Source organism: Trachurus trachurus (genome assembly GCF_905171665.1).
Source record: "Trachurus trachurus genome assembly, chromosome: 24".
Lineage (NCBI taxonomy): Eukaryota > Metazoa > Chordata > Actinopteri > Carangiformes > Carangidae > Trachurus > Trachurus trachurus.
The window spans coordinates 13,806,506-13,831,520 of NC_139910.1; the positions used below are offsets into that span (position 1 = coordinate 13,806,506).

The 25,015-nt window shown below is 43.9% G+C and overlaps 1 protein-coding gene across 1 annotated transcript in view; it reads left to right on the forward strand.

The window, feature by feature from the left end:
* Positions 1 to 24,956, forward strand: part of syne1a (spectrin repeat containing, nuclear envelope 1a) — a gene marked incomplete at its 5' end in the record, with an annotated part of 127,628 nt that extends 102,672 nt beyond the window's left edge. Inside the window, 33 exons of the mRNA XM_084001067.1 lie at positions 404 to 559; positions 648 to 803; positions 909 to 1,079; positions 1,221 to 1,354; positions 1,461 to 1,665; positions 3,026 to 3,208; positions 3,316 to 3,462; positions 3,639 to 3,793; positions 4,397 to 4,544; positions 4,639 to 4,733; positions 4,818 to 5,052; positions 5,512 to 5,706; positions 7,227 to 7,352; positions 8,341 to 8,496; positions 9,082 to 9,240; positions 9,767 to 9,933; positions 12,576 to 12,738; positions 13,347 to 13,534; positions 13,654 to 13,804; positions 14,504 to 14,686; positions 14,900 to 15,037; positions 15,371 to 15,562; positions 16,035 to 16,353; positions 17,012 to 17,080; positions 17,507 to 17,640; positions 18,224 to 18,350; positions 18,546 to 18,757; positions 19,373 to 19,579; positions 19,870 to 19,998; positions 20,183 to 20,446; positions 20,567 to 20,656; positions 21,300 to 21,358; positions 23,422 to 24,956. Coding sequence (XP_083857193.1) covers positions 404 to 559; positions 648 to 803; positions 909 to 1,079; positions 1,221 to 1,354; positions 1,461 to 1,665; positions 3,026 to 3,208; positions 3,316 to 3,462; positions 3,639 to 3,793; positions 4,397 to 4,544; positions 4,639 to 4,733; positions 4,818 to 5,052; positions 5,512 to 5,706; positions 7,227 to 7,352; positions 8,341 to 8,496; positions 9,082 to 9,240; positions 9,767 to 9,933; positions 12,576 to 12,738; positions 13,347 to 13,534; positions 13,654 to 13,804; positions 14,504 to 14,686; positions 14,900 to 15,037; positions 15,371 to 15,562; positions 16,035 to 16,353; positions 17,012 to 17,080; positions 17,507 to 17,640; positions 18,224 to 18,350; positions 18,546 to 18,757; positions 19,373 to 19,579; positions 19,870 to 19,998; positions 20,183 to 20,446; positions 20,567 to 20,656; positions 21,300 to 21,358; positions 23,422 to 23,713 — 5,505 coding nt within the window. The 3' untranslated portion in view covers positions 23,714 to 24,956. The remainder of the gene's footprint in view (positions 1 to 403; positions 560 to 647; positions 804 to 908; positions 1,080 to 1,220; positions 1,355 to 1,460; positions 1,666 to 3,025; positions 3,209 to 3,315; positions 3,463 to 3,638; positions 3,794 to 4,396; positions 4,545 to 4,638; positions 4,734 to 4,817; positions 5,053 to 5,511; positions 5,707 to 7,226; positions 7,353 to 8,340; positions 8,497 to 9,081; positions 9,241 to 9,766; positions 9,934 to 12,575; positions 12,739 to 13,346; positions 13,535 to 13,653; positions 13,805 to 14,503; positions 14,687 to 14,899; positions 15,038 to 15,370; positions 15,563 to 16,034; positions 16,354 to 17,011; positions 17,081 to 17,506; positions 17,641 to 18,223; positions 18,351 to 18,545; positions 18,758 to 19,372; positions 19,580 to 19,869; positions 19,999 to 20,182; positions 20,447 to 20,566; positions 20,657 to 21,299; positions 21,359 to 23,421) is intronic.
* Positions 24,957 to 25,015: the final 59 nt, after the last annotated feature.

Sequence of the window (25,015 nt, forward strand, 5' to 3'; positions counted from 1 at the left end):
GACCGGCGCAAGACGGACTCATGTTTTCATTCATCAAGAATTACAGTCAGAGGTTCAAAGAGGTTCACATACCATCGTAGTTCCGACCATAAACGGTGATTCAGCTGCGTTATTCTCATGACTCGTTGCGAAACCGAAAGTAAAAAACGCTGGTCGGCTCGACCAGCATCTCCGCCACCACTAATAATAACAAAATAACGATAGAGACAGAACAATATATTTATCGAAAATGGGCCCATTAACAAGTGTGGGTAGCGGAGATTCATCCACATTAACGTGAGACTTTTTTTATAACCGAATAGAAACTCCTCGTTGTCCCTTTAAACCTGAGATTTGAGTTTTGTTTCATAGATTCTGGAAATTGCCTTTTCAGAGTATTTAAACTGTTTTTGATTTTTTTTAGATTCAGACTCTGGAAGGACTTTTGGAAAGTTGGCTAGAGCATGAAAATGGAGTCCAGGCCCTAAAAACCTGGCTCACACTACAGGAGGAAAAGCTGAAGAAGAGACACAGGATAGAGGATGTAGCGTCGGTGCAGAACGCACTTAAAGATTGTCAGGTGTGGATACAGCAACGCACGCTATGAATAACAACGACTTTTTACGCTTTCATGAACCAAACTAAACCCAATGATGTCATTCTCACAGGAGTTGGAGGAATTAGTGAAGGAAAAAGAGAAGGATCTAGAGAAAGCAGAGGAACGTGGAAATGCTCTCATTCAGGACAAGAAAGGGGCGACCTGTTCTGTCGTCAAGGAGACTCTCAAAGGCCTGAACCAGTCCTGGGCTCATTTGGACCACATGGTGAGTTTCTTCTTGGATCCTTTAAATCTTGTGGTTGTGGCCTAAATTATTTTTCACTTTGCATTACAGTTTGTAGACACTTAAACATGTTTGTGTCTCTATCAGATAAGTCAGATGAAGGTCAGCCTGAAGTCGGTGCTGGAGCAGTGGACGCTGTATCGGCGAGCGTCAGAGGAGATTAACGGTTACCTGATGGAGGGGAGATACTCTGTGTCCAGGCTGCAGCTCCTGAACGGGTCTTTGGAGGCGGTGCAGCAGCAGGTGGAGAGTCTGGAGGTGAGGAGAGCAGAAAAGAAAAGAAAAGTGGAACATCCTTGAAAAAAAGGATGCATAAAGTTGTCTTTGATATAAGGACATCTAAACAACAGTTAACACTGAAGATGACAGTAGTTTTTGTGGCTGTCCTGTGTTATTTAGAACCTGCAGGAGGAGATGGATAAACAGGAGAGCAGTTTGAGGAAATTTGGCTCCGTAACACATCAGCTACTGACGGAGTGCCACCCATCTGTGGCTGAAACCCTCAACAGAGCCCTCAGGGACGTCAACATCAGGTAGGACAACGAGAATGTGTCTTCAAATCAAATTGCATCTCACCCATAATCCAGAGGTCGGCCTGAGCTGAGCTCCAGAGGTAACTCTTCTTTGTCTCTGCTGTAGGTGGAACAGCCTGCTGGAGCAGATCTCAGAGCAGCTGAGGAGCAGTAAAGCCTTGTTGGTGCTGTGGCAGCGCTACAGGACATTATATGGCCAGTGCGTGACAGCGGTTCAGAAACAGGAAGAACATGCCGACCGCCTGCTGAAGAGCGCCACAGACAGGGAGATCACAGAGGAGGAGAGCATCACCTGGATAGAGGACTGCAATGTGAGTAGAGATGGGACAACTTTATGTTCTAGTATGCACATGTCAAACTCAAGACCCGGGGGCCGGATTCAGCCCCGCAATACAAATTTATGTGCACGAAAATTTCATATTTCTATTAGGGGTTGCACAGACTAGTCGACTAGTCGAAAAAGTTAAAAAAAAAAACTCTGTTCGTATTTAAAAAATCTGAAGTCATGCAACCCCTAATTTATATTAATAATGGCCCGCCAGTGTAGCGCTCACACTACTCACACTACAAATCCCGCAATACACTGCAACAGCTACCGTACAGTCATGCCCAAGTAATAGATCAACAAATGCCAAGCCCTATCTGCCGCTCTGTTGAAAACAAATCATAACATCGTCATCTCACTGATCACCAAATCCTACATGAACTTGCAGCCAAGTAAAGATGCCAAGTATCTGGTATATGGACACAATGGCACAGGACAGAAAACCAGGCTAAATATAGTATGTGTGTTTTGTTCTGTTATTTTGTTCTCTATTTCCCTTTTCTGACATCACAGTACTTTATGTTTTAAATTGTGGCCCCTTGTCTGTTTGAGTTTGACACCCCTGTAACCTAAGTACATGATGGTGTCAACATTTCTTCAGTGTTTTTGTATATATTACCGCTCAGTACTCAGGATTAGTTTTAGATCTGTTGTTAAAATATGCATTTGTCCTCATAGTGTAAGAGGAAGCTGAGAACCCTTTCTCCCTGCAGTCTCCTCTGGTTTTTAAGACCTTGTGAATTAGCTCTAAAACTGCTTGTCAGCTCACTATGAGGATCCACAAAGCCTCTATCCCCTCTGCAGAATACCAAATTGCACCCTGTCCTTTTGTCTGCTTGAATGTAGACTCACTGCACCATCTAACAAAAGGCTTTTGATCACGGCACTCCAACAGAAGAGACAGGCCCCCGATTTACGCTACAGGGGTCTCCCACTGTCATGCTGGGCTTGTAGGGCCATGCTGCGCAATGACTAGAGGCACACTGTCCTAACACTGTAGGCGGACAGTTATTTTGACAGAGGATCATTGATGCAAATTAGACACTTAGGTGATTAAGAATTCGGCGTTGTCAGTGACAAACCACAGAACACACAACCCCTTGTTTTACTAATCCTGAATGTGCTGTATATGAAATTGTGATTTTCATGACTTCAGCAAAAGACTGGAGTCATCCAAAAAAATACACCATTCTTTGATAAATCTAATCCTTTCAAAAAGCCTCTGGATTAACAGAAAAATGTCTAAAATGTGACAGTTTCTCTCAAATGCTAACATAATATATATGCCTCCCGTGTCTTTTCAGGCATTCAGTATCCATGTTCCCAACCTGTCTCTCTGTTTTCAGGCGTGCCTCGGTGACCAGGCGTCGGTGCAGGAGTCGCTCCAGCAGCTGCAGTCTTTAGGCGAACAGCTGAAGAGCCAAGTCGACGCCTCCTCCTCTGCAGCCCTCCAGTCTGACCACCTGTCACTCACACATCGTCTGGCAACACTGGAGCACGCCCTGCACAGGCAGCAGGAAGTACTGCAGGTAGGAGAGTAGGGATGGGCAGCATGACAAACATGTTATCTCTCAAACACATATGATTGATTATTATCACATCTTGTTTTTCTCACTCTGCCTGCCTTTGTTTTTAGTCTGGATCTCAGGCCTGTGATGGTTTCAGAGAGCAGTTGGACAAATTGATACGTAAGGCTGAGGAGGCGGAGGAGGTGCTGAAGGAGTGTGACTCGGTGGGCTCACCTGAGCTCCATGTGGTCCAGGCACGAATGGAAAAACTGAAGGTACAAAAGATGCTGCTGTTTTGGTTATTATCCTGTTCTAAACATCAGCTGCTTTTTCACCAGAAAGACTGTTCATCATCACAAAATAAGGCATTAAATTCTTTAAAATGTATTATTTTGAAGGATGTTTGTTCTTTATGCAGTTCTTCTGAAAGTGTCTGATTCTGTATTTCCAGGTTCACCTGTTGAAGTTGAGCAGTTTATCTCCAGACCTTGAGCGGGTTAATGAGTTGGTGTACAGACAACCAGTCAGTGACAAGGATGTGAAACAGCTGCAGAGTCTCAACAGAGCCTGGGCGGCTCACTGTGCTCACCTCACTGAGAGGTTCAGGTACCTGAACTCTTCATATCTCACTTTTTGTTTGTCGTAGCACAGTAAACTTAGAGCAATCACTGACCGACACACTAAACCACACCGACATAATATAATATCTATGCTGCTAAAAAGTGATTAATGTAGGCTTTACTCCTTATGATCAGCCATAAAACCTGCAGTCATAAATGTCAGTGAGTCATTCATACATTTTAAAATAAGCCATCGACCCTGCAGGTATAAATGTGAAACTTTCTTTTTAACATGAAATCTGCAGCCCTTGGGCTGAAGGTCGAAGTGAGAACGTTACTTTGGTGTAAAGTTACATTGATTAACAAAGTGGTTAGAAAGTTAAGAGTTATCTATACAGATCAGTCCTTTACTTACATTCACTTACAGCCTGATAACTCATATGTTTTCAATTTATGAATTGTAAAGATGTATAGCTGATCTGTAAAATGCATATCAACTCCTAATTATGACATAAACTATTGATAAAGTTAGAAATGACAGCGTGTGAAATTAGTCTTATAAAGTTGGACCAATCCAAATGCTGTGTCTGAATCTTAGACTGAATGTTAATGTTGTTTGCGTTTGTAACTTTGCTTTGTCCCTCTCCAGTAAACTGCAGGCGGTGGTGCTCCAGCAGCAGAGCTTCCTGCAGAAGTGCGAGGCCTGGATGGACTTCCTGTCTCAGACCGAAAAGAAGTTGGCTGCCGAGATTTCTGGCAACTACCAGAGTCTGCTGGAGCAGCAGCGAGACCACGAGGTGAGAGAAGCATTAAAAGATCACAATTCACACTAATCACTGTCCATTCATGTGCAGTGTTGTTCTTCATTAATATCTGTGTGCCTTCTTGCAGTTGTTCCAGGCAGAGATGTTCAGCAGGCAGCAGATTCTCTACTCCATCATCAGTGATGGTCATCATATGTTGGACCAGGGACAAGTTGATGACAGGTAAACACACAGAACAAAAAAAACAGTTTAATAATTTTACCTCTCTCTAGAAAATACAGATCCTCACTCTTGTCCCACCAACAGAGACGACTTCAGTCTGAAACTGGCCTTGCTGAGCAATCAGTGGCAGTGTGTGGTGAGGCGGGCTCAGCAGCGAAGAGGCATCATCGACAGTCTGGTCCGTCAGTGGCAGAACTACCGGGAGATGTCAGAGAAGCTGCTGCGATGGCTCCAGGAGGTGACACACGATCCAGATGTTCATCAGCCAGGAGAAGCAGTGGCCCTGCAGCAGGCCAGAAACCTGCTAGACCAGATACAGGTAGGTCACCATGCTAAGAGAGGAGCTCATGAAGGCCTTCACACGATATATCATTCATATATTTAATCTTCTCTGAAATGAATTTGTTTAAAATATTCATGATTTATTGTTTTAGTCCCTATTCCAATTAAAATTAGTTTCATGTAGTGTAATGGATTAGACTGAGAATGCGCTCAGAGATTCACACCTCCACCTCCAGCTCTCTCTGAGCTAATTAAGTTCTCATAATACCTGTTTGCATTTTTTATAAGGTCACTCTAAGGCGACTTTGAGCCCATTTAAATACTGCAGAGCCTCAACTTTTCAAGTCTTTACGAACGTGCCTCATGTCAAGTTTCTAACCACACGCTGCCAGCTTTTCACTCTGTACTAATAAACCCCAAACCCCTTTTCCAACCATAGACTCCCTTAGTTAACCTGTACCCCGTCTGCCGTTTGTCCCTGTCTGTGCTCCTCCAGCTGAGGGAGCGCGTGCTCCAGAGGCAGCAGGGAGGCTACATCCTCACCGTGGAGGCCGGCAGGAGCCTGCTGCTGTCGGCCGACGCCAGGGCCGAGTCCACCCTGCAGTCGGAGCTCATGGAGATTCAGGAGAGGTGGAGGCACGCTCACCACTGCCTGGATCAGCAGAGGAGGGAGCTGCATGGCCTGCTTAAGGTCAGAGAAAAATACACCTGGAGCAATAGTACTGTAGAGAGTTTGGTGGTTCGATCCCCAGCTCCTTCGGTCGATGTGTTGAAGTGTCCTTGGGCATGAAATTGAACCCTAATTTGTGTCTGTGGCTGTTTCATCAGTGCATGTGGATGTGATGTATGTTTGTGTGAGAGAATGGGTGAGTGCGGCGAATCTGCTTTGACTAGAAAAGTGCTGTATGAGTACAGTCCGTTTATCATTTATAAGAAAATGGAGCTTCATTCACATTCCTGGGTGACTATCACCATGATAATTGCTCTATAATGTCACTTTTTGAGGTTAAAACTGTTGATAAAACAAAGATTCACATTCTCTTGTAAGTATGTGAAGCCTCGTTTGAGCACAGTCTGTGTGTTTCCAACATGCTACAGTGTAAAGGTACCTGTGAAGGGTGTCGAAGGGCATCGGCCCATCTGAGCCTTTAATGAGCTCACGTGCAGGACGGTGAAGTCGCATGAATTATGTAACATTGCGCATCAAGTCCTGAAAAGAAGTCAAAGATCGAGATGGAGCACACTCACCTCCTCGCATAAATGTTTAAGCATCATGCACACATGTGCTATGCAAACCTGCACACACTCACTCATGCTCAAGAATTGAATCAACAAAATGGGGCAAATGAACAAGGATAAAACTTCTAGCCCAGGGCACACACATCTGTATAATGCACGCACACATACACACACACACACACACACACACAGACTGTAGACACTGTGCAGTCAGATGTAATGATCTGAACCCTGTGAGTTAGATTTTACAGGCTGAGATAGAGCCATGTTTTCATAGCGAGAGTGACGCAGTTTAAACGATCCGTCTGGGAATTTGACATTTTGTCAACGGTGGTCCTATCTTTGTCTTTGTTACGTTCTTTCTGTCATCCTTGGTTTGTGCTTGAAGAACAGCTTCTATTCTCGTCCTGTCCCCTGTTCTTTTACCATGACTCTTGCTTCAGGTATGCTACTTTGCCGCTGCATCTTTGACCAAATATTACCCTGTTTTACCCTGCAGTGGATCGTTATTCAGGATCTAAATATAGAGCTGTAATCCGTGCCCTCTGGAGCAGAACCTCCCTCCTTTGTTATGAAGTCGTATTAAGTCTCCTCTTTGCTGGATTTTTGCTGTATCACTCTGTGCAGTGCCGCCGCTTGAGAAGTGCAGAGCTACTAAGTAGGCTATCTATGGCATGGTAATTGATGTGGCATGACTGCAGCCTTTGGTTGTGCGTGTGTGTCTGTGTGTGTGCATGATTGCATAAATATGTGTGTCAGCTTATGACTGTGTATTCTGTGTCTTACTCTTTCTGATGCTGAAAGAATTTAAAGCAGCTCTGAGTCGAAGAAAATTTGCAGTCTGATTGTGTATTAGTGTTTATGATCTAAGTTTTAATGTGTGTGTAAAAATGTGCAGTCTGATTGTGTATTAGTGTTTACGATCTAAGTTTTAATGTGTGTGTATGTGTGCGTGTGTTTGTGTTTGTGTAGAACTGGGAACGCTGTGAGAAGGGCATTGATGCGTCACTGGAGAAGCTGAGGGCCTTCAAGAGGAAGCTGTCTGTGCCGCTGCCTGACCACCACGAGGAGCTGCACTCAGAGCAAATCAGATGCAAGGTGAGGAGCACAAAACACACACACACACACAGAGACAGTGTGTCCTCCCTCCACCCTTTTAATCCAGCTATGGGGACAAACAGATAAACAGACCGACTAGGAGCCATGAGGAGAAAGAAAAAAAAACATCATCATCTATCAGCAGCTGTTTCATTGTGTGTTCAGCAATAACCTCTTTTTTTGATGTGAAAAGTCACATTATTATTCCCTGTGGTTTGTGTTCACCGCTGGACATTGTAGGCTGTGATATTTCATTCCTGACACGTCCCCAGCTCCTCAGAGGGGAGGAGGAGGAGGAGGGGGAGTGGGAGGAAGAGGAGGAGGAGGAGGGGAATGAGTGTAGCTGCACATAGTATCAGCTGAGCAGAGAGAGAGAGAGGGGGTGGGGAGAGAGGCTGCGTGCGCATGTGACTGAGCAGGAAACAGAAAGAGCGAGAGAGAGAGAGCATCCCTGCTTGCTGTGGGGGTGTGTGTCTGTATGTGTGTGTGTGTATGTGTGTATGCTTCCTTTTGTGCGTGTTGCGTAATGGAGACATTCTCCGGGTCCACAAATGATTGCAGCGCAGCAAAACCGTCACAGTGACGGAGGAGGAGATACAAGGTTAGACACCTCTGTTGCCTTATCCTGAATCCATATCCTTACATGTAGCTGATGTATTTTCATTATTTATGGCATGTTAATGTTTTTTTTAATGCTATTTTCAGGAAGCTAAAACAATTTCTGGCATTTACAAGAAGTACTGTGTCCTTTAAGGAGATGCCTCGCTGTAATATTGAGTGTCAGTTTGTGTTTTGCTTTTCCTCATCATCACTGTTTCTGAGGATGAATGGTCTGTAATCCTCAGCTGTGGTTTTCCTACTTTTCCTGCCAGGGATCTGAGAGCAGATTGTCTTTGAAGGCTACGGATCACTTCTCTGTGTTTTTATATTTAATGTGTTTGTTTTTTTTTTTTTTGTAATGACATAATTTCATCTCACGTGGATACAGGAGTTGGAGAGCAGCGTGGGGGGCTGGACCGATGACCTCCCCTCCTTGTTCCGCCTGAGGGACTCCTTGGAGGGCGTGGTCAGTTCAGATGACATCACTGTCCTGCAGGAACGCCTCCAGCTGTTACAGCGCCAGTGGGAGGAGGTCTGCCACCAGGTAAAATACTCAGGACATGTGCGCCTGAGGTTTATTTTTTCTAGGGATTTTGTAAAAGCGCTGATGTTAGTTTATTTCCCAGTAATGGCTCGGTGTTTTTGTTTCGTCTCTCTTTGAATTAATTGAACTCTGCTGCCTCGAGCTCTGAGCAGAACCAAGTCATTTGAGCCACTTCTAAAATAAAGAGAGGCCTTATCTATGTTTTAAAAAATTTGGCTTGAGGAGTGTGCATATTCTCGATTAGTGCCCATCCTCACTGAAGATAGAAAAAACTAACAGCTGTGGTGCATTTGGTGCAGAGTTAGAGTTCAGCTGTGGCTAGCTTTCTATATCCATTGCGAACACTTAAGGCAAGTTTGAAGGGGAATTAGAAGTATTAATTAAGTGGAGTTTTGTGTTTTAGCCGTCCGTGATTCATATACAGTTAAATCAAATATTTATTATTTTAGTGTTCCTTATCTTCCACCAATGATATTCTTTCTCAAAATGTAAACGGCAGCTATATTGTCAAATTCCATCAGTCATTTTGACGCTTATATTCTCACCCTCCCTCTCGTCTTTTTCTTCCTGTCCTCCCTCCAACAGCTTTCCCTCCGCAAGCAGCAGGTGAGCGAGAAGCTGAATGAGTGGGCCGTGTTCAATGAGAAGAACAAGGAGCTGTGCGAGTGGCTCACGCAGATGGAGAGCAAGGTTTCCCAGAATGGAGACATCAGCATTGAGGAGATGATTGAAAAACTGCGCAAGGTGATTTTGGCATGCGGGCGAAATACACCATGAAATCCACACATGTAGAAATAACTGAACACAGCACATTTATTCATGCAGAAGCATCGAGTCCAGATTGTTTGGAGCATGTCCAGGTCTGGGTCGCTGCCATGCATATATTATAGATTAAACAAAAATCAACAGCAGTTACAATAGAATAATAGTTAATAGTTATTTGTGAAAGATATACCAGTTGGAACTGTAATAAGAAATATCGTGTCATCTGAATGTAGCTACATGATATTAAAATAACTGGAAATTAAGCTTCACTTCTGATGCACAGCTCCATGAACGCACACTTACATACAACTCACTTACATTTCAATTCCAATTTTATTTCTCTTGGTGGTTTTATTATGTTGCATTTAATATGTTTTATTTCTGTTGTATAGCACCTCCTAACTTGTTTTTGAAAGGCACTATAGTTATATAAGTTATTATTAGTTATTATTATACAGATACTGATAGCTCCATGTGTTAAACCTGCTTGATGTTTCTCCACCAGGACTACCAGGAGGAGATCAGCGTAGCTCAGGAGAACAAGCAGCAGCTGCAGGTTATGGGCGAGCGCCTGGCCAGGGCCAGCCAGGACAGCAAGGCCGCCGAGATCCAGCACAAACTCAGCAAAGTCAGCGAGCGCTGGCAACACCTGCTGGACCTCATAGCTGCCAGGTGGGTGCACAAAAACTCTGGTGAACAGGTGCAGAGTGCTGATTGACAGTAGGGTTAGTGTGTGGCCTCTGTGGAAGTGGAAAAGAAAGTCTTTGAAATGGTATGTGTCCTCTAGGTAAAAGAGTTCAGGATTATGAGTAACATCAGTTTACATGAGTTTGTTCTCTGATGAATGGAAGCTGTTACGCTGTTACTTACTCCTCCTAGTGGTGAAGGATTGACACTAGTGAAGGCATGTCTTGGCCTTACTTTGTTTCCATGGTAACCCTTCTGACACTCAACGACACGTGACGAGGGGAATTCATTTTCCCACAACGCTGCTGAGGCATTTCCTGAGCTCCTTACTGGTGTCAGTGGGACTTCTACTCAGTGGAGCTGTGAACCAAGCAGAGAGGTCAGGTCACGCTCCTCGTCTCCTCTCCTCTGCCCGGTCTTGCCTTTTTCTTTCTTTCTGACACTTTGGATGCTTCAGTTCAACAGAGTTGGAACCAGTTTTCCACCAACTGAGTCAAATCCAGAGTTCACTTTGAAGCAGCTGTTGACGAGTCAGAGACATAGGATTTATTCTTTAACCATGTTGATAAAGAAAGAACCAAAAACTCTTTCTGAATGTTGCGATTGTGAATTGAAAGTGACCTGATCCTAAACTTTGACTCTTACCACGCCAGCTACCCCTCCTCCTCCCCCTCCTCCTCCTCCCTTTTTTCCTGGCTGTTGCCCTCTGGGACTGTCCTGGAGGAGGGAAGAGAGGGAGGACAATATCTGACCTCATACAGACAGCTGCACTCTTGTATCCGTCCACAGCTTAAAAAACAAGGACAGACACAGGAAGCAGAAAAAGTCATTAAACATTTTCTTTAGACTTTTTTAAAAAATCTTTTGGGAATGTTTTTGACAACTTTTTGAGTTTTTTAAAATGTTTTGAAGAGATGAGAATCTTATTGTTATTCTCCTGCAAACATGTTTTATCGGAAAACTTTTTTTCTTCAGCATTGTGCACTTTGGACGGAGCTTTATTCACACGGAGTCTGCAGCCTTTGCTTCTGTCTACACACTCTCTGTGTGTATTTGTTGTGCGATATTCCAACACAGGGCCAGCGCTGTGGCACATGCCTCTGACTGTAAGTCTCGTTTTAGAAACAGCAGCACTTGTCACTCTCAGGCAGTCACACACACACACACACACACACATACACACACACACACGCCTGTTTGGAGTTCTCTTTTTTTAACCTTGGAGGGCAACAGTTGATAAGTCACAGTTGTGCCACCCCTCCACTACCTGCTGGCCCTCCCCTCTCTGCACAGACACAGTTTAGAGAAAGTCCCATGTGGAGCTCGCAGACGAAAGAGAAGAGTGTTTGGATCGACACCGTAGCACCTCTCGACGTTGTCTTTTTGGGAATTCTGCACCCCCATGGTTTTGGATTTAGGAACGGATAACATGGCAGGGTGCTCGAGTGAGGAGGACCTGCCAGACTGCGACTGTGATGTCAACAGGCAGGACAAAATTGAGGATTTATGTTGAAGTTGTTTTCTTTTAAGGGAATTTAACGCTAAGTTAGACTTGTGTTGTTTTAACCAGTCTGTTCCCAGCAGAGGGTGGAGATGCAATAGTTCAATAACTCCCAGACAGTTCGGACAATAGCAGGAGTGTTAATATTAGAAGGAGTGTTAGTCATGTCTTTCTGATTGACTTGGTGGAATGAAGCTGCACGAGTTTACACAACGTGCAACTTAAACACATGAGAATTATTTGCAATTGGTGTTTGACTAGGGTTCTGTGTTTGCATTGGATTATGTGTAAAGCAGAGCAAATGTTGGCCCTATGACGTTAAACTGCTGTGTCCCACAATCTGCTGCATTGTTAGAGGCTCAATAGCATGTTAAAGAAATTTCAAGATGCGGTGTGCGCTGTGCAGTGTGTGGTGCATTCATTGTCGGTGCAGGTATTAGGCGGAGTAGACCTGACGTATGTGCCCGTTGTTGTTTGTTTGTTTATGTAATGACCAACGGACTCCGCCTTCATTCTGATCAAGTCTGACAGTGAGCATCGCATTGCTCTGCAGGGTGAGGCGTTGAATGTTAAACTCGCTTGGCAAACTGATGATGTCAGAGCGCCATGCCGGCTAATTTAAACAACACATCCACATATTAAAGATTACAGTGGTCAGAGTCGGGAAATGTGTGGTGTCTGCAGATCCAAAATGGTTCCCAGTTGTCGCGCTGGGGTCAAATGAGGTTTTCATCACTTCCACAACATAAATATCTGCACAGATCTGAAAAAATAACTCTCCTGCTCATGTTACTCTTGTGCTCTGTCTGGCTCTGTTATTTTTTTATACTACCTGGATGGAGATAATGTCAGACATTCTTATATCAATGAAATGTTCAGTATGAGGTCAAGTCTCTGAATGTTTTCATGCATTTCAACAACTTTTCATGCCCTTAACATTGATATCAGCTGAATGCACTTTGATGCTAATTGTAGTTGATTTACCAGCCTGTCTTGTTGTTGTTGTAATGTTGTCACACTGACTGTGTGAATTGTCTGTCAACAAATGTCTCCCATACCAGCCTGCCTGAGTTACCGTTCACAGCTTGTCCCTCATGTGTCGACTCTGACTTTGTTTCTGTACCAGGGTGAAGAAGTTGAGGGAGACCCTGGTCGCCGTGCAGCAGTTGGACAAAAACATGAGCAGCCTGCGGTCCTGGCTGGCGCACATCGAGACGGAGCTGTCCAGGCCCATCGTCTACGACATGTGTGACGACCTGGAGATTCAGAGGAAGCTCAACCAGCAGCAGGCAAGTGGAAGCACACACACACACACATACACACACACATATACAGTCCTGGGGCTACAGCAATTAGAAAGAAAATGACTGATTTGTTTACAAGTCCAAGGAGGGATGCAGTGCTCATGATAATAATAAAGACATTTGCATCACTTGACCAACATGTGGCAATAACATCCTGTCTTGCTCCATGAGTGAATGCACAACACTGTGATGTACAAGCAGGCGCTTTGTTGCTGGAAAATGAGTGACACTGACACACATGAGGAAAACATATCATGACTCATGGATACATCTCTGCTGTTTGTTTGAAAGCAGCCTACAGTAGGTGTCAGTGTTATTCCTGCTGCCAAGATGCCCTGCTCTAAATCTGGACTGGGCTCCGAGAACCCACTGACCTCTTTTCTCTCTTGAACACAAGCGCTTACAGTAGTTTACCAGGCAGAATGTGCACTTCCTGTATTCTGTGGGGAGATGTTTGCTGGACTGCACAGGCCTCTTCACAGTTTAAAAGCAATATACTGTATGATTATGTGCAGTTAGAGAAATGCATAATGTTTCAAGCACCAACCTTTGAGTGTTAGAAATATTTAATTGTAATTGTCCCTGATTTGTAGGAGCTGCAGAGGGACATAGAGAAACACAGCACAGGTGTGGCGTCCGTGTTGAACCTGTGTGAGGTCCTGCTCCACGACTGTGACGCCTGCTCCACGGAGACAGAGTGTGACTCCATCCAGCAGGCCACCAGGGGGCTGGACAGACGCTGGAGGAACATCTGCGCCATGTCCATGGAGAGGAGGCTCAAGTCAGTGCAGCGTCGATAAATTCACCTCTATGTTTTGTGTGATGATACAAGAGATTTATACCTGCATGTATATCACAGAAAGAGGATTTAGCCATGACACGAGTAATTTTTCTTTGCAGGATTGAGGAGACGTGGAGGTTGTGGCAGAAGTTTCTGGATGATTACTCCAGGTTTGAGGACTGGCTGAAGACCTCAGAACGGACAGCAGCTCTGCCGAACTCCTCTGGAGTTCTTTATACCGTCGCTAAGGAGGAGCTGAAGAAGTTTGAGGTGAGTTTATTTCACTTTCTTTATCAGAAAGACCTCGGATTTAACACTGTTTGCACATAGCAAAGTGTGTGAGTGAGGTGAAAGTATGGCTGGATTTTAAATGTAACTATTGCTGCATGGTCTGAATGTTGAAAATTTCCTGTGGGATCTTTAAATTTGTGAGCAAAATAAATTTTGAGGGTGAGAGAATCGCCGCAGGGGAAAGGAAACGGACAGAGAGAGAGAGAGAGGGAGAGAGAGAGAGAGAGAGAAGTGTCGTGTTACTGAAACTCGTCTGCACCGGTCTGCTCAGCTGCTGCAGTCCATCACTGTGCACGTGCACATTCCTGCAAGCTCACTGTCTGGTCTGGACCATCGCCATCTGCCCTACTCGTGCCTGATTGAAACGTTGAAACTGGGTTAAATATAAACAGTTTAGATTCAAGTTTTGCTACCGTATATTGTAATTTACCAAAGTATTACATGAAGTGAAACAAAATACTCTTTCTCACCAGCTCCTGTCAGTGCATTAAAAATGACAGTATTAAATATTTAGAATAAAATAAAAACACATTTTCGTATTTAAGTGTAAGCTATGGTCCTTGTGAAATGCTTTTGTTCCTTGCGCGTGCATGTAAAAATGTTTGGTGCAAGAATTGATCATTTCTTAGATATGTGCAGGAATGTGTTACTCAAGTTTTCTGTGTGTTTTCTTTGCAGGCCTTCCAGCGTCAGGTGCAGGAGTGTCTCACCCAGCTGGAGCTCATCAACAAACAGTATCGCCGTCTGGCCCGTGAGAACCGCACGGACTCCTCCTGTCGCCTCAGAGAGATGGTGCACGATGGGAACAAGCGATGGGATAACCTGCAGAAGAGGGTGGCTGCCATCCTGCGCAGACTCAGGGTAACATCGCATTACCTGTTGGTTTAATCAATCTGAAGTCGCTAGGGGAATATATGGAATTAACCTGAAAGCTGATGTGATTTCTTCTCCAATATCGCTCACAAACTCTTTTATTGCATCTTTTATTCTGTTAGATCTCAGGCTGTATTAATAAATAATATCTTTGCTGCTTCATTCAGTGGAGAAATGTTGTGTGTCTTTGTGTTCCTGCAGCACTTCATCAGCCAGAGAGAAGAGTTTGAGACAGCACGAGACAGCATCCTGGTGTGGCTGACGGAGATGGACCTCCAGCTCACCAACATAGAGCACTTCTCTGAGTGTGACGTACAGGCCAAGATTAAACAGCTGAGGGTGAGATGGAGATTTGATTCTTAGACAGCACAAAAAGCCAAGATGATGCAGGGCACAGTCTATATGATATAGTTCAATATAGTTTTCAGCTTTTTCTGATGTATCTGTCACTGTGTGAGTGTGTTGTAGGAATTAGATGAGATAAAAATGCAATTGGTGGGACATAGAGTGGGACAAAAATACAGTGAAATGTAATGATACAAGTAAATTTAAAAAGCTCTTTGCGGAAATGAAATAATGTTTTTCACTTATTCAAATAACAAATATTTTCCGGGCAAAGTTCCTCAAATGCAAATATTTGCTTCAGTTGTAATGCTCGTGTGTGTTTCTCAGGCCTTCCAGCAGGAGATTTATCTGAACACGGGGAAGATCGAGCTGGTGTTCAGGCAGGGCGAAGCTCTGATCGAGAAGAGTGAACCTCTGGATGCGGCCGTCATCGAGGAGGAGCTGGAGGAGCTGCAGAGATACTGTCAGGAGGTCTTCGGGCGAGTTGACAGATATTACAAGAAACTCACACGTCTGCCGGTGAGTTCAGATAACACAGATGACACATCACGTTGCATTGAGACAAGCTGTCATGTAACAATCAGTGTGTAGCAGTTTAACTTTATCTACGGCGGGCCGCGTCGCTGTGAGAAGTGGAGCTATGTGTAGAGACGTGATGTTGTGACAGTGAGGAGTTGACTCAGGGAACTTGAATCGCTCTGTACACACATTACAAAATGAAGACTTAACAGCTGTCGTCCTTCACCTCCTGTGACATGGTGAAAACACGAGTGCGACATAGTTTCACACTGACAGCTGGTCAGGAGCAGAATACACACTAATTATATCAGGATAGTAACAGTCAGTGCAGCACATACGCTCACCTCCCAGTGACTCACAACCCACACTCTCACACTTCTTAGTCACACATGGTTTGAAATCTAAACAAATTCACAGTGTTTGATGGTTTTTCCTCGTTTCTTTTCCCTCCTGTAATCGTTTCCTCTCGCAGCTGGCTGATGATGAGCTCGACGGCTCAGACAGAGAGCTCGACGTGGAGGAAGGCGCCGACCTCTCTGAGCTGCAGTGGTGCGATGCCTCTTTGCCCCGGACATCCAGCCGTCAAGCCACGGCAGCGGCCGCCCTCATCCGGGCCGACCGCTCGGGACGGGACACCCCGGCCAGCGTGGACTCCATCCCGCTGGAGTGGGACCACGACTACGACCTGAGCAGAGGTCTGGAGAGCCCCGGAGGACGAGGCCACGGGGAGAGGAGCAGAGGGCAAGAGGAGGAGGATGAGTATCTGAGGACGGCTGCCACAGTGCTGTCAGGTAGTTCCCACTTTAGGAACTCTGATTGGTTTAATGGAAAAATACTGATTTCTTGTGGATAAAAATCTATTTTATCTTAAACATAAAGTATTTCTCATGAAAACATTTTTTGAAAGAACCATATGATTCAGTACTTATTATTATTATTATTGGCAACAAATCAGTGATGTTTTTATTAAGAGTAAAACATACAATTCAACATAAACAATGAATACATTTCCTCCTGATTAATTAAAGTATGTATTCACTTTATATTGAGCATTTAATTTAAGGATATTCCTGCAATTTGAAGGCATTTGAAAAAATATGTATATGTACTGTATATTTCATATGATTACTAGTTGTGTTTTTGAGATGTGGAAATGTAAATCATTAGAGAGGTTTGAGTGTTGAGGAAATTTCCATTGATTCCTCTGAAGTATGGATCTAACTAATCACAGAGAATTAAATTATTACACAAAGTCGTATTGCCAAATTTGTAACATTGTAACAACAAAAATCTTCACAGGAAATACGACCCATAGAAACTAAACAAATTTCTCAAAAGCAGTAATCTGGTGTGAGGACATCGGTGCCAAAACTTTATAGATTCACAGAGATATCACACGTACTCATGTCCACATCTTGAGCAGTCTATGTTGTATGTCTCTCTTCTCAGACGTAGTTATCCCAGAGAGCCCTGAGGCCTATATAAAACTGACTGAGGACACACTGAAATCGTCCTCTGGTAGGCAACAGCAGCCTTGTGGTGCTGATGAGGAAGAGCATGCTCTGAGCTACAGCTACACAGGCTTTTTTAACAGAAGTCTATCATCATACTAGGAAACATCATCCAAGCTGCATGCACCACCATCTAGACAAACCTTTATTTATCTCCTCACTGATGACACCATTGCATGCTGAGGTCTTGCTCACTAAATGCCAACTTAAACCATTGCATTTTTTTGTATCGTCTTTAATTTCTTTCCTTCATTACACAGCTAATATCATCATGTAACTTGACTTCTTTGTTCTCTCTGTCCTGCTGTGCTGTTCATTTTGCCTCTCTGCATGCCATCCATCCCTAACAAATACTTTGTCCTTTCCTAAAAAACAAACAAACAAACAAACTGCAACCTTCCTATTTCCTGACTCTGTTGTGGTCTCTGTGCAGGTGAGCCTGGTCAGCTGGAGGCCAGTCTCAGGCAGCTGGATCAGGCTCTGGATGCAGGACGATATCACCTGCAGCAGAGAGAGGCCAGCGCCAACCGCACCAGCCCCGACATCGACTCCACCTACATGGGATATGTGAGTCCTCTGCATGTTTATCACTGTTTGCTGCCTTTAATCACACTCAAGTATATCATGCTGAAACACTCCAGACAAACAGGCCAAATCTTATATCTGCAGACATTTATTTTATTCACACAATGAGAAATGTTTTATGTTTTTGTTAAAATCTTTATTTGATAACCCTTTAATTTACAGGCCGCTAATAATGTAATAATGTCAAGAAACAGCCTGGAAATGACGGTCAATTTCATAGTAATGTCATGTTTTTCATAAAGGCAAAAGATTACACATGCTTTTCATGCTTTGAATTTTTTGGGAAGGGCCAGAATTTTTCTCCACCAGGTTCTTGCAATTGACTGTTATTTCTAGGCTTTTTCTGCGCAATCAATCTTTATTTCTTGGCTATAGTTCTCGACATTACAATGAAATTGACCGTTCTTTCGAGGCAATTAATTGTTATTTCTTGGCTATTTCTTGACATTATCACGTAATTAGCGGCCTGTGAATTAAATGGTTAGTGGTTACCCTTTATTTTATTCTTGAATTAGTTTAATAACATTTTTAAAAAGGCTCTAAATACTTCTAACTCTGATTTCAGATGCGTCTGATGGGAGAGTGCAGAGGCAGCATAGACGCTGTGAAGAGAACGGAAGGAGAGCTGACCGAAGACGACGACGACATGCCAGGACTCACCAACCCCACCAGCACAGACACTCAGAGTGCAGGTCAGTTACACACACACACACACACACACACACACACACACACACACACACACACACACACACACACACACACACACACACACACACACACACACACACACACACACATATATCATTTTCCAACACAGGCAGGTTTGAACTCCACTGTAAACACTGTGCGAGCTGAGTAAGCTGCATCTACATCTCTTCCTCTAGGTGTGATCGAGCGCTGGGAGCTGATCCAGGCTCAGTCCCTGAGTGAGAAGCACAGACAGAAACAGAACCTGCAGCAGTGGCAGCAGCTGATCACAGACCTGCAGACCATGAGGGCCTGGCTGGGTCAGTCCGAGGCTGAACTCAACCAGCTGCGAGGGCTCGATCTCAGCACCGACATACACACCATCCAGCAGAGAATCAAGAAGCTCAAGGTGAGTTTACTGCTAGTCTGTGTGTGTGTGTCTGTTTTAATCAATCAAGAGCAAAAGTTGGGAAAAATAACAGATTTTTCTGCAACACAGGTCCAAAATTTAATCTAATCTAATTATTATGAACATCACAGTCATCTGTCTTGCAGTATCACTCATTTTGTGCACATGTGCTTTATGTGTACCAGTCCCTGTACAGTAACACATCATGAACTGTACATACAGAACATTTTCTCTGCAGCAGTTTCGCCCCACTGGCCTCGTTTTAATGTCCTACTTTGTGTGTAAAGCGCTAACAACTTTGTCCCTCAACTCACCCTCACACACTCAAACACACACCACACTATATTAAACACACAGACCAGTCCAGCTGTTGCTGCCTGTAAAAGATATCATTGACTAACCTATAAATACACAGCTCTGAAGTCTAATAACTCACATCTAGTGTATCTCTATCGCCTCAGCCTAATCCTCCTGCACTTTATCTGTTGGCACCTCATCTATTCCCAGTCCAGTAGCACCATAAAGTCTGGCTTGGCTCACGGTTCACTAGTAATCTCGTGCCCCACTTGTTTGGATGCTGTTCTGAATACTTTCCTCTTTGGCTCCCGCTCTCAGGAGCTGCAGAAGGGGATGGACGCTCATAAGTCAGAGGTCCTGTCCATCAACCTGAGCAGCGCCGACTTCCTCCAATCGGAGCCCGACTCCGAGGAGGCCTGGCAGTTGAGAGACGGGCTGAAAGAGATGAACTTGCGCTGGGATCGGCTCCGTGCCTCTCTGGAGGACTGGAGGGAGGAGCTGCAGACGGCGCTGATGCAGTGCCAGGTACAAAAAACACACAAACTCCAAACTAAAGATCAATAGAGTGTTCTACCTGCTTTTGCACATAACACAAAAAAGTATATACGTAAAGGATGCTATATATAAAAGCATAAGAATCTCTTAAATGTTGTAAGTATAAAAGCTTTAGTCTACTTGTATTTTATCCATCAACATTTTCCCTGAAAGAATCCAGAATTAAATGGAGTAAATTGAAATTTTGTTTATGTAAAAGTGAGTGAACAAACAGGAAGAAAGGGATAAATAGATTAAATTTATACCATGTTGTCTTTCAGGAGTTTCATGAGACGAGCCACGGTCTTTTGCTGTGGCTGGAGAACATCGACCGCAGGAGGAACGAGGTGGTGCCCATCCCTCCCAAAGTGGATCGTGAAACATTACGAGCTCATCACAAAACACTGACGGTACTTTTCTCTTCTGCCAGCTTTGTGTTCAGGAGACTTTTCAACTCCATTTTAGCCTTTTATGTCAACTGCTGTCACTTACAAATAGGAGAAGAAGTAGAAGAAGGAACAACATAAGTAAAATGTGTTTAAAATATAGAAATAATAGACCAAAATAAAAAACTGTCTCTTCATTTTCCTGTAGCAAATCAAGCGTGAGCTGCTGGACTCCCAGCAGAAGGTGTCGTCCCTTCAGGAGCTCTCGACTCAGCTCCTGGTGAACACTAAACCTCAGACTGCACCAACGCAGTCGCAGACCTCAGATCAGATCCGGGCTCAGGGCAGCGAGTGTCTGGAGGCCCAGGAGAAGGTGCACGTGATCTGGAACAGGCTGAGGCTGCTGCTGAGGGAGGTCAGCTCCGACCTGGAGGAGCTGGAGGGGAGGCTGGAGGCCTTGGGCACACGGCAGGTCAGACAATACTGAATGAATGAAGGAGCTGCACGTTTATGCTGAACCAACAAAAATCTTCCTCAGCAGTTTTATTGATGTAGATCTAAACATCACAGTCTCTGTTGTTTTATTTTGCAGGGCTGCTTACCGCTGCCTATTGGCATACCAGAAATCTGTCAGTCAGCTGCTCCGGTGTCAGAGGTGACCGTCGAAAGTCGCAAACGATTGGTAATGTCTTCTCTCATAATCCTGTCCAGAGGAGCTGTGGGGGGAGGGGCTAGCATCTGTGCTCCATAAGAGACCGTCCCCTTCCTTCTCCCTTCTCATGTCCAAATAGTTGTCTCTTAGACATCCCCACACTCCCTTTTTCACTTTTATGGTTAACATAAAAATGATTTTTATGATTTTCTTTTTTTGCAACAGCTCTGCTAACATGTACATGAAAAGACTTGTTGCTACACCCCCTCCTGCACCCCCCCAGTTTTTGCTGCCCCACACCATGTTGATCTGCTAAAAAAAAATGTACAAGAAATCCTGGCTTTTCGTTTTACCTGATAAAACTGTACATTGATTTATTTATTTTTTTAATAGAAAACATGCCTGAAAGCTTTACTGTAACTGACAGTTAAATATATTTGACTTTATCTGTTTCGTTTAACATGAATTAGTCTTGAGAAGCCAGATTTCTTGGTTCTGAAAGTCAATCACCGTCATTGATTACATTGCTGCTCTCTGTTGATGATTCTCTCTCTAGCGATGTTATGGCTCTCTTTATGTTATTTGTTTTCTCATCTGAGGCTTGGCCTTTATTTGCCCTTGACTGAAACATTCTTTCTTTCTTTTACCCCTCCCTGCTCATTGCGTGATACAGCCCCGAGGCAAAAGTAGTCAGGCCCACCCAGGACACCCTGAGAGCGGCCCGCGCCACAGGTACCTCTCTCCTGGACTCTAGAAACACGGGACGATGATGGAACCAAAGCCATGCGCCACTAGACAATTGATTTTTGACACTTGACTTGAATCAGAAAACCAATTAATCACAATCAGTGTTTTTACTCAATGGGCTTTTTAATTGATCGTGCATTTAAGGCTTTAACCATGTGTTCCATGATCCTCCCTCACTCTAGAGGCCGTGTTACCAGCTCTTAAACGAGTGGGGAATCGCTCCCTCTCTCCTTTAAATGTTTTCTTTCACTGCTTCTCTCTGCCCTGCTGCTGCTGCTACTGCTTTTTGAATGGCATCATGAAATGAAAACTGCCTTGTCATACTTTTTTGCTTCTCCTTTTCCCCAGAGTGACTTTGTAGTAGCACCCTCTTTGCCCACTAGATGGCACTGTCTCAATCCCTCTGACCTCCCCACCCCCCAACCCACCCAACCTGCTTCCTCCAGCTCTTGTTTTTCTTTCTCATGCTTCCTTCCTGTTTCATTCTCCTCATAGTTCTCAAACAGGATATGATGCATAAACTCTCCTTCTTCCTTAACTCCCACTTTCTCTCCTTTGCTTCCTTTCCAGACCTCTAAACTCTCCCACCCTCTGACTTTTTTGTCATTTTCTGATTTAACTTTCCATAATTTTCATGAAGTGCCAACAATAATACCCAGGCCTGGCGAAGACTCAGCCTAAACTAGTCTTGCCATGAGTGTGTGTGTAGCAGAAGTAATGTATTTGTTTCCCCCTGATATCATCCTGTATGTATGTATGTATGACAGGCAGGGTGGGGGGCTCTATCTTTTACTATTGGTGCTGTGGAAAGTCAAATCCAGCAAAGCAGGAGAGATTGCCTATGTTGCCTATGCAGCTGTTCTGTAGGATGTAGGAGGCCTGAATGAAATTGGCTGCAGGGGGGAGCGGCTGGAGGGGCGTCCGACCCTCTTTCATCCTCCGTGAGGATGAGTCGCAGTAAGAACATGCTGTCCCACCCCCCACCCCCCCTTGAGTCTTGGCTCTAAAAGTGGAAATCTCCAGAGAGGCATTTGGCATTTCTCCTGCTTCTGTTTGGAATGAGACGTGGCATTGAACTCTCACACACTCGGCTCTAAATCCAGAGCGTTTAACCCCCCCTCGGTGGGATTCAGCGGGCTACTTAACAAACGCTGGTTAACCCTGTTTTTTAAGTGTTAAACTGTGTGTGTGCTTGTTTTGTGTGTGTACTGTATGTGTGTGTGTGTCTCTGTGCTCAACTTTGTGAATCTCTTTTCCTGTTGGATCCGAGTCCGTTTGCTGCATTTTTGTATTTTTTACTTTCCTTCCTTTTAAATGTTTGTTCATTCTTTTTTCTCAGACATGGGTAAAATAGTATTTGCAAACGTTTGTTTTTGTGACTTAAAATGTGAGAATTGTCTCATTTGACTCAACTACAAATTATTCTCCTAATCAGTTTTTTTATCAAGTAATCATTTGATCTTTGAAATGGAGAAAAGAACGTAGTGGAAAATGCCCATCTCATTTCCCTAAAGCTCAAACTACCAGTTTAAAACTCAAAGATATTCAATTTATATTTAGATCAATTCACTTCACAAGAAAGCTTATTTGACCCCAGGGGGCAATTTAAAGGCTACATTGAGTAGACATTTAAAACTTAGCACAAAATAGCACGTAACGAAAACTAAATAAAAACATACAGGGCATAGTGTAATTTATCATTGAATCAACTAATCCTATCAGCTCTATGTTGCCTTTACATTATATAAAGAAGATATGATTTTTTTCTTCAACTCTTTCCATTGATCATATTAATGTTCTAGTTCTCACACCTCTAACAAAATGTGATAAAATTCACCTTGAAAAAAGTTTACTTATCACCGTAATGTCAACTCAAAACTTCTAATCTAGGCACAGGAGGTTGGGGCATTTTTCACCACATAAATGAGCGTAGAAACTTAAAATTTTAGTTCAGGAGGAGTTCTCACAACAAAGCAGTGGTTTGCAAATGCTAATGAACTCTGGTCTGTTCTCTGCTGTTCCTAACTCCTGTCTGGGTCTTCCTGCAGCCGGAGCAGATCACCAGGCGCCGCTGGCTGCGTTTCCTCCCGTTCTGACCTTCCGGACGGCATCTCCTCCTCCTCCTCCTCCTCCTGTTCCTCCTCCCCCTCAAAGGGCCAGTCCTTCCTGCTGCGGGTCCTCAGGGCTGCGCTCCCCGTCCAGCTGCTCCTCCTGCTCCTCATCGGTCTGGCCTGTCTGGTGCCCATGACCGAGGAGGACTACAGCTGCCACCACGCCAACAACTTCGCCCGCTCCTTCCATCCAATGCTGCGCTACACCAACGGACCTCCGCCCATATGAGGAGCAGCTGAACTTTTCTACCTACCGCTTTGCCAAGGACTCCACTGACTCCTGTGAATGTCTCCTCTTCACCCCGTGCCCTAAACTTACAAGCTTCTCCCCCTGCTGAGGGTAGGGGGGGAGGGTTGGTCACATGCATTATGAAGTGATTCAGAGGTGATATGAAGACTTCGCTCACTAACATTGCACACCCACTCTCCTCAAAATCACCTCAGCCCTTTAAAAACCCAACTCTCCAGATTAAATGGACCTACATCAGGGGACCCCCCCACCTCCTCCCCCAATCCAAATGTTTCATTGTTTTAACTTAAATGTGTATATTATTTTTTAAGGTTTCTGAGGGAACCTGTGAAATCAATGAAAAACAAAGCACTATTTATATACTCTATGTTGGGAGCCAAAGTCGACCGTGCTTTTTGTCCATGATATCCAGTGCTGCTACTATTTATTTAGTGTTCAATCAGTTAATAGGTTGTTAGTGTTGATGAAGCTAAAGCACCACCAGTGTGGGATTATGTACCGGTTACTAGTAGAGTAGACTTGGCAGTTTGAGTAGCAAATCATTCACCGTCTTAGGAGTGAAGAGTTTCTTTCCAAAAGCACAGAAACAAAACTCAACAGGAAGATGTAGCTAAGTAGTTTGTTTTTTTCCGCATTACACATTTCAAAACAAAAGAACCAGCTTGAACTTTTTTAATGGAGTCGACGTTAAAGCTAAAAAAAATCTGAACGTATAGCACTGACATGAGCACTGTCGAAGGTACTGCACTGAAGCCGTCCAGCCAAGATGGCCGACTTCTTTCCCCAAAAGCCAAGGCTTGTATTCCTGTCTTTTAATTTAAGTATTTAATCAACTGGAGCCAATATGGAAAGTATATGAGCTCCATTGTTAAAAAAAAAAAAATGAAACTGATTTGTATATTATAGTTGAAATGCCTTTGAATACAGGCAGATATTTTTTTATCTTTCTGTTTGAGCATGCACTTGAAAGTCCCTCGCTTTTAAGAAAGCCAAACAATCACTGGTAGTGTTTTAGTAGACAGCTGTGACATTAAATAAATAGTGTGCTTTGTAATAACTGCGCTAACTATTCTGCAGTGACAGACATCCGAATCACTGCGTTGTTAAAACAGAATCTGTAAAAAATGATGAAATATGAAAATGGTTATTTATGTATGTACAGTTTGCTAATGCCGACTTCATGAAGAATACTCTCTTTGCAAATAATAAAACATAAAATATTGATCTCTGTGTCGTCTTTTGGGATATATAAACTCAGGAGAAACATGGTGATGAACAATC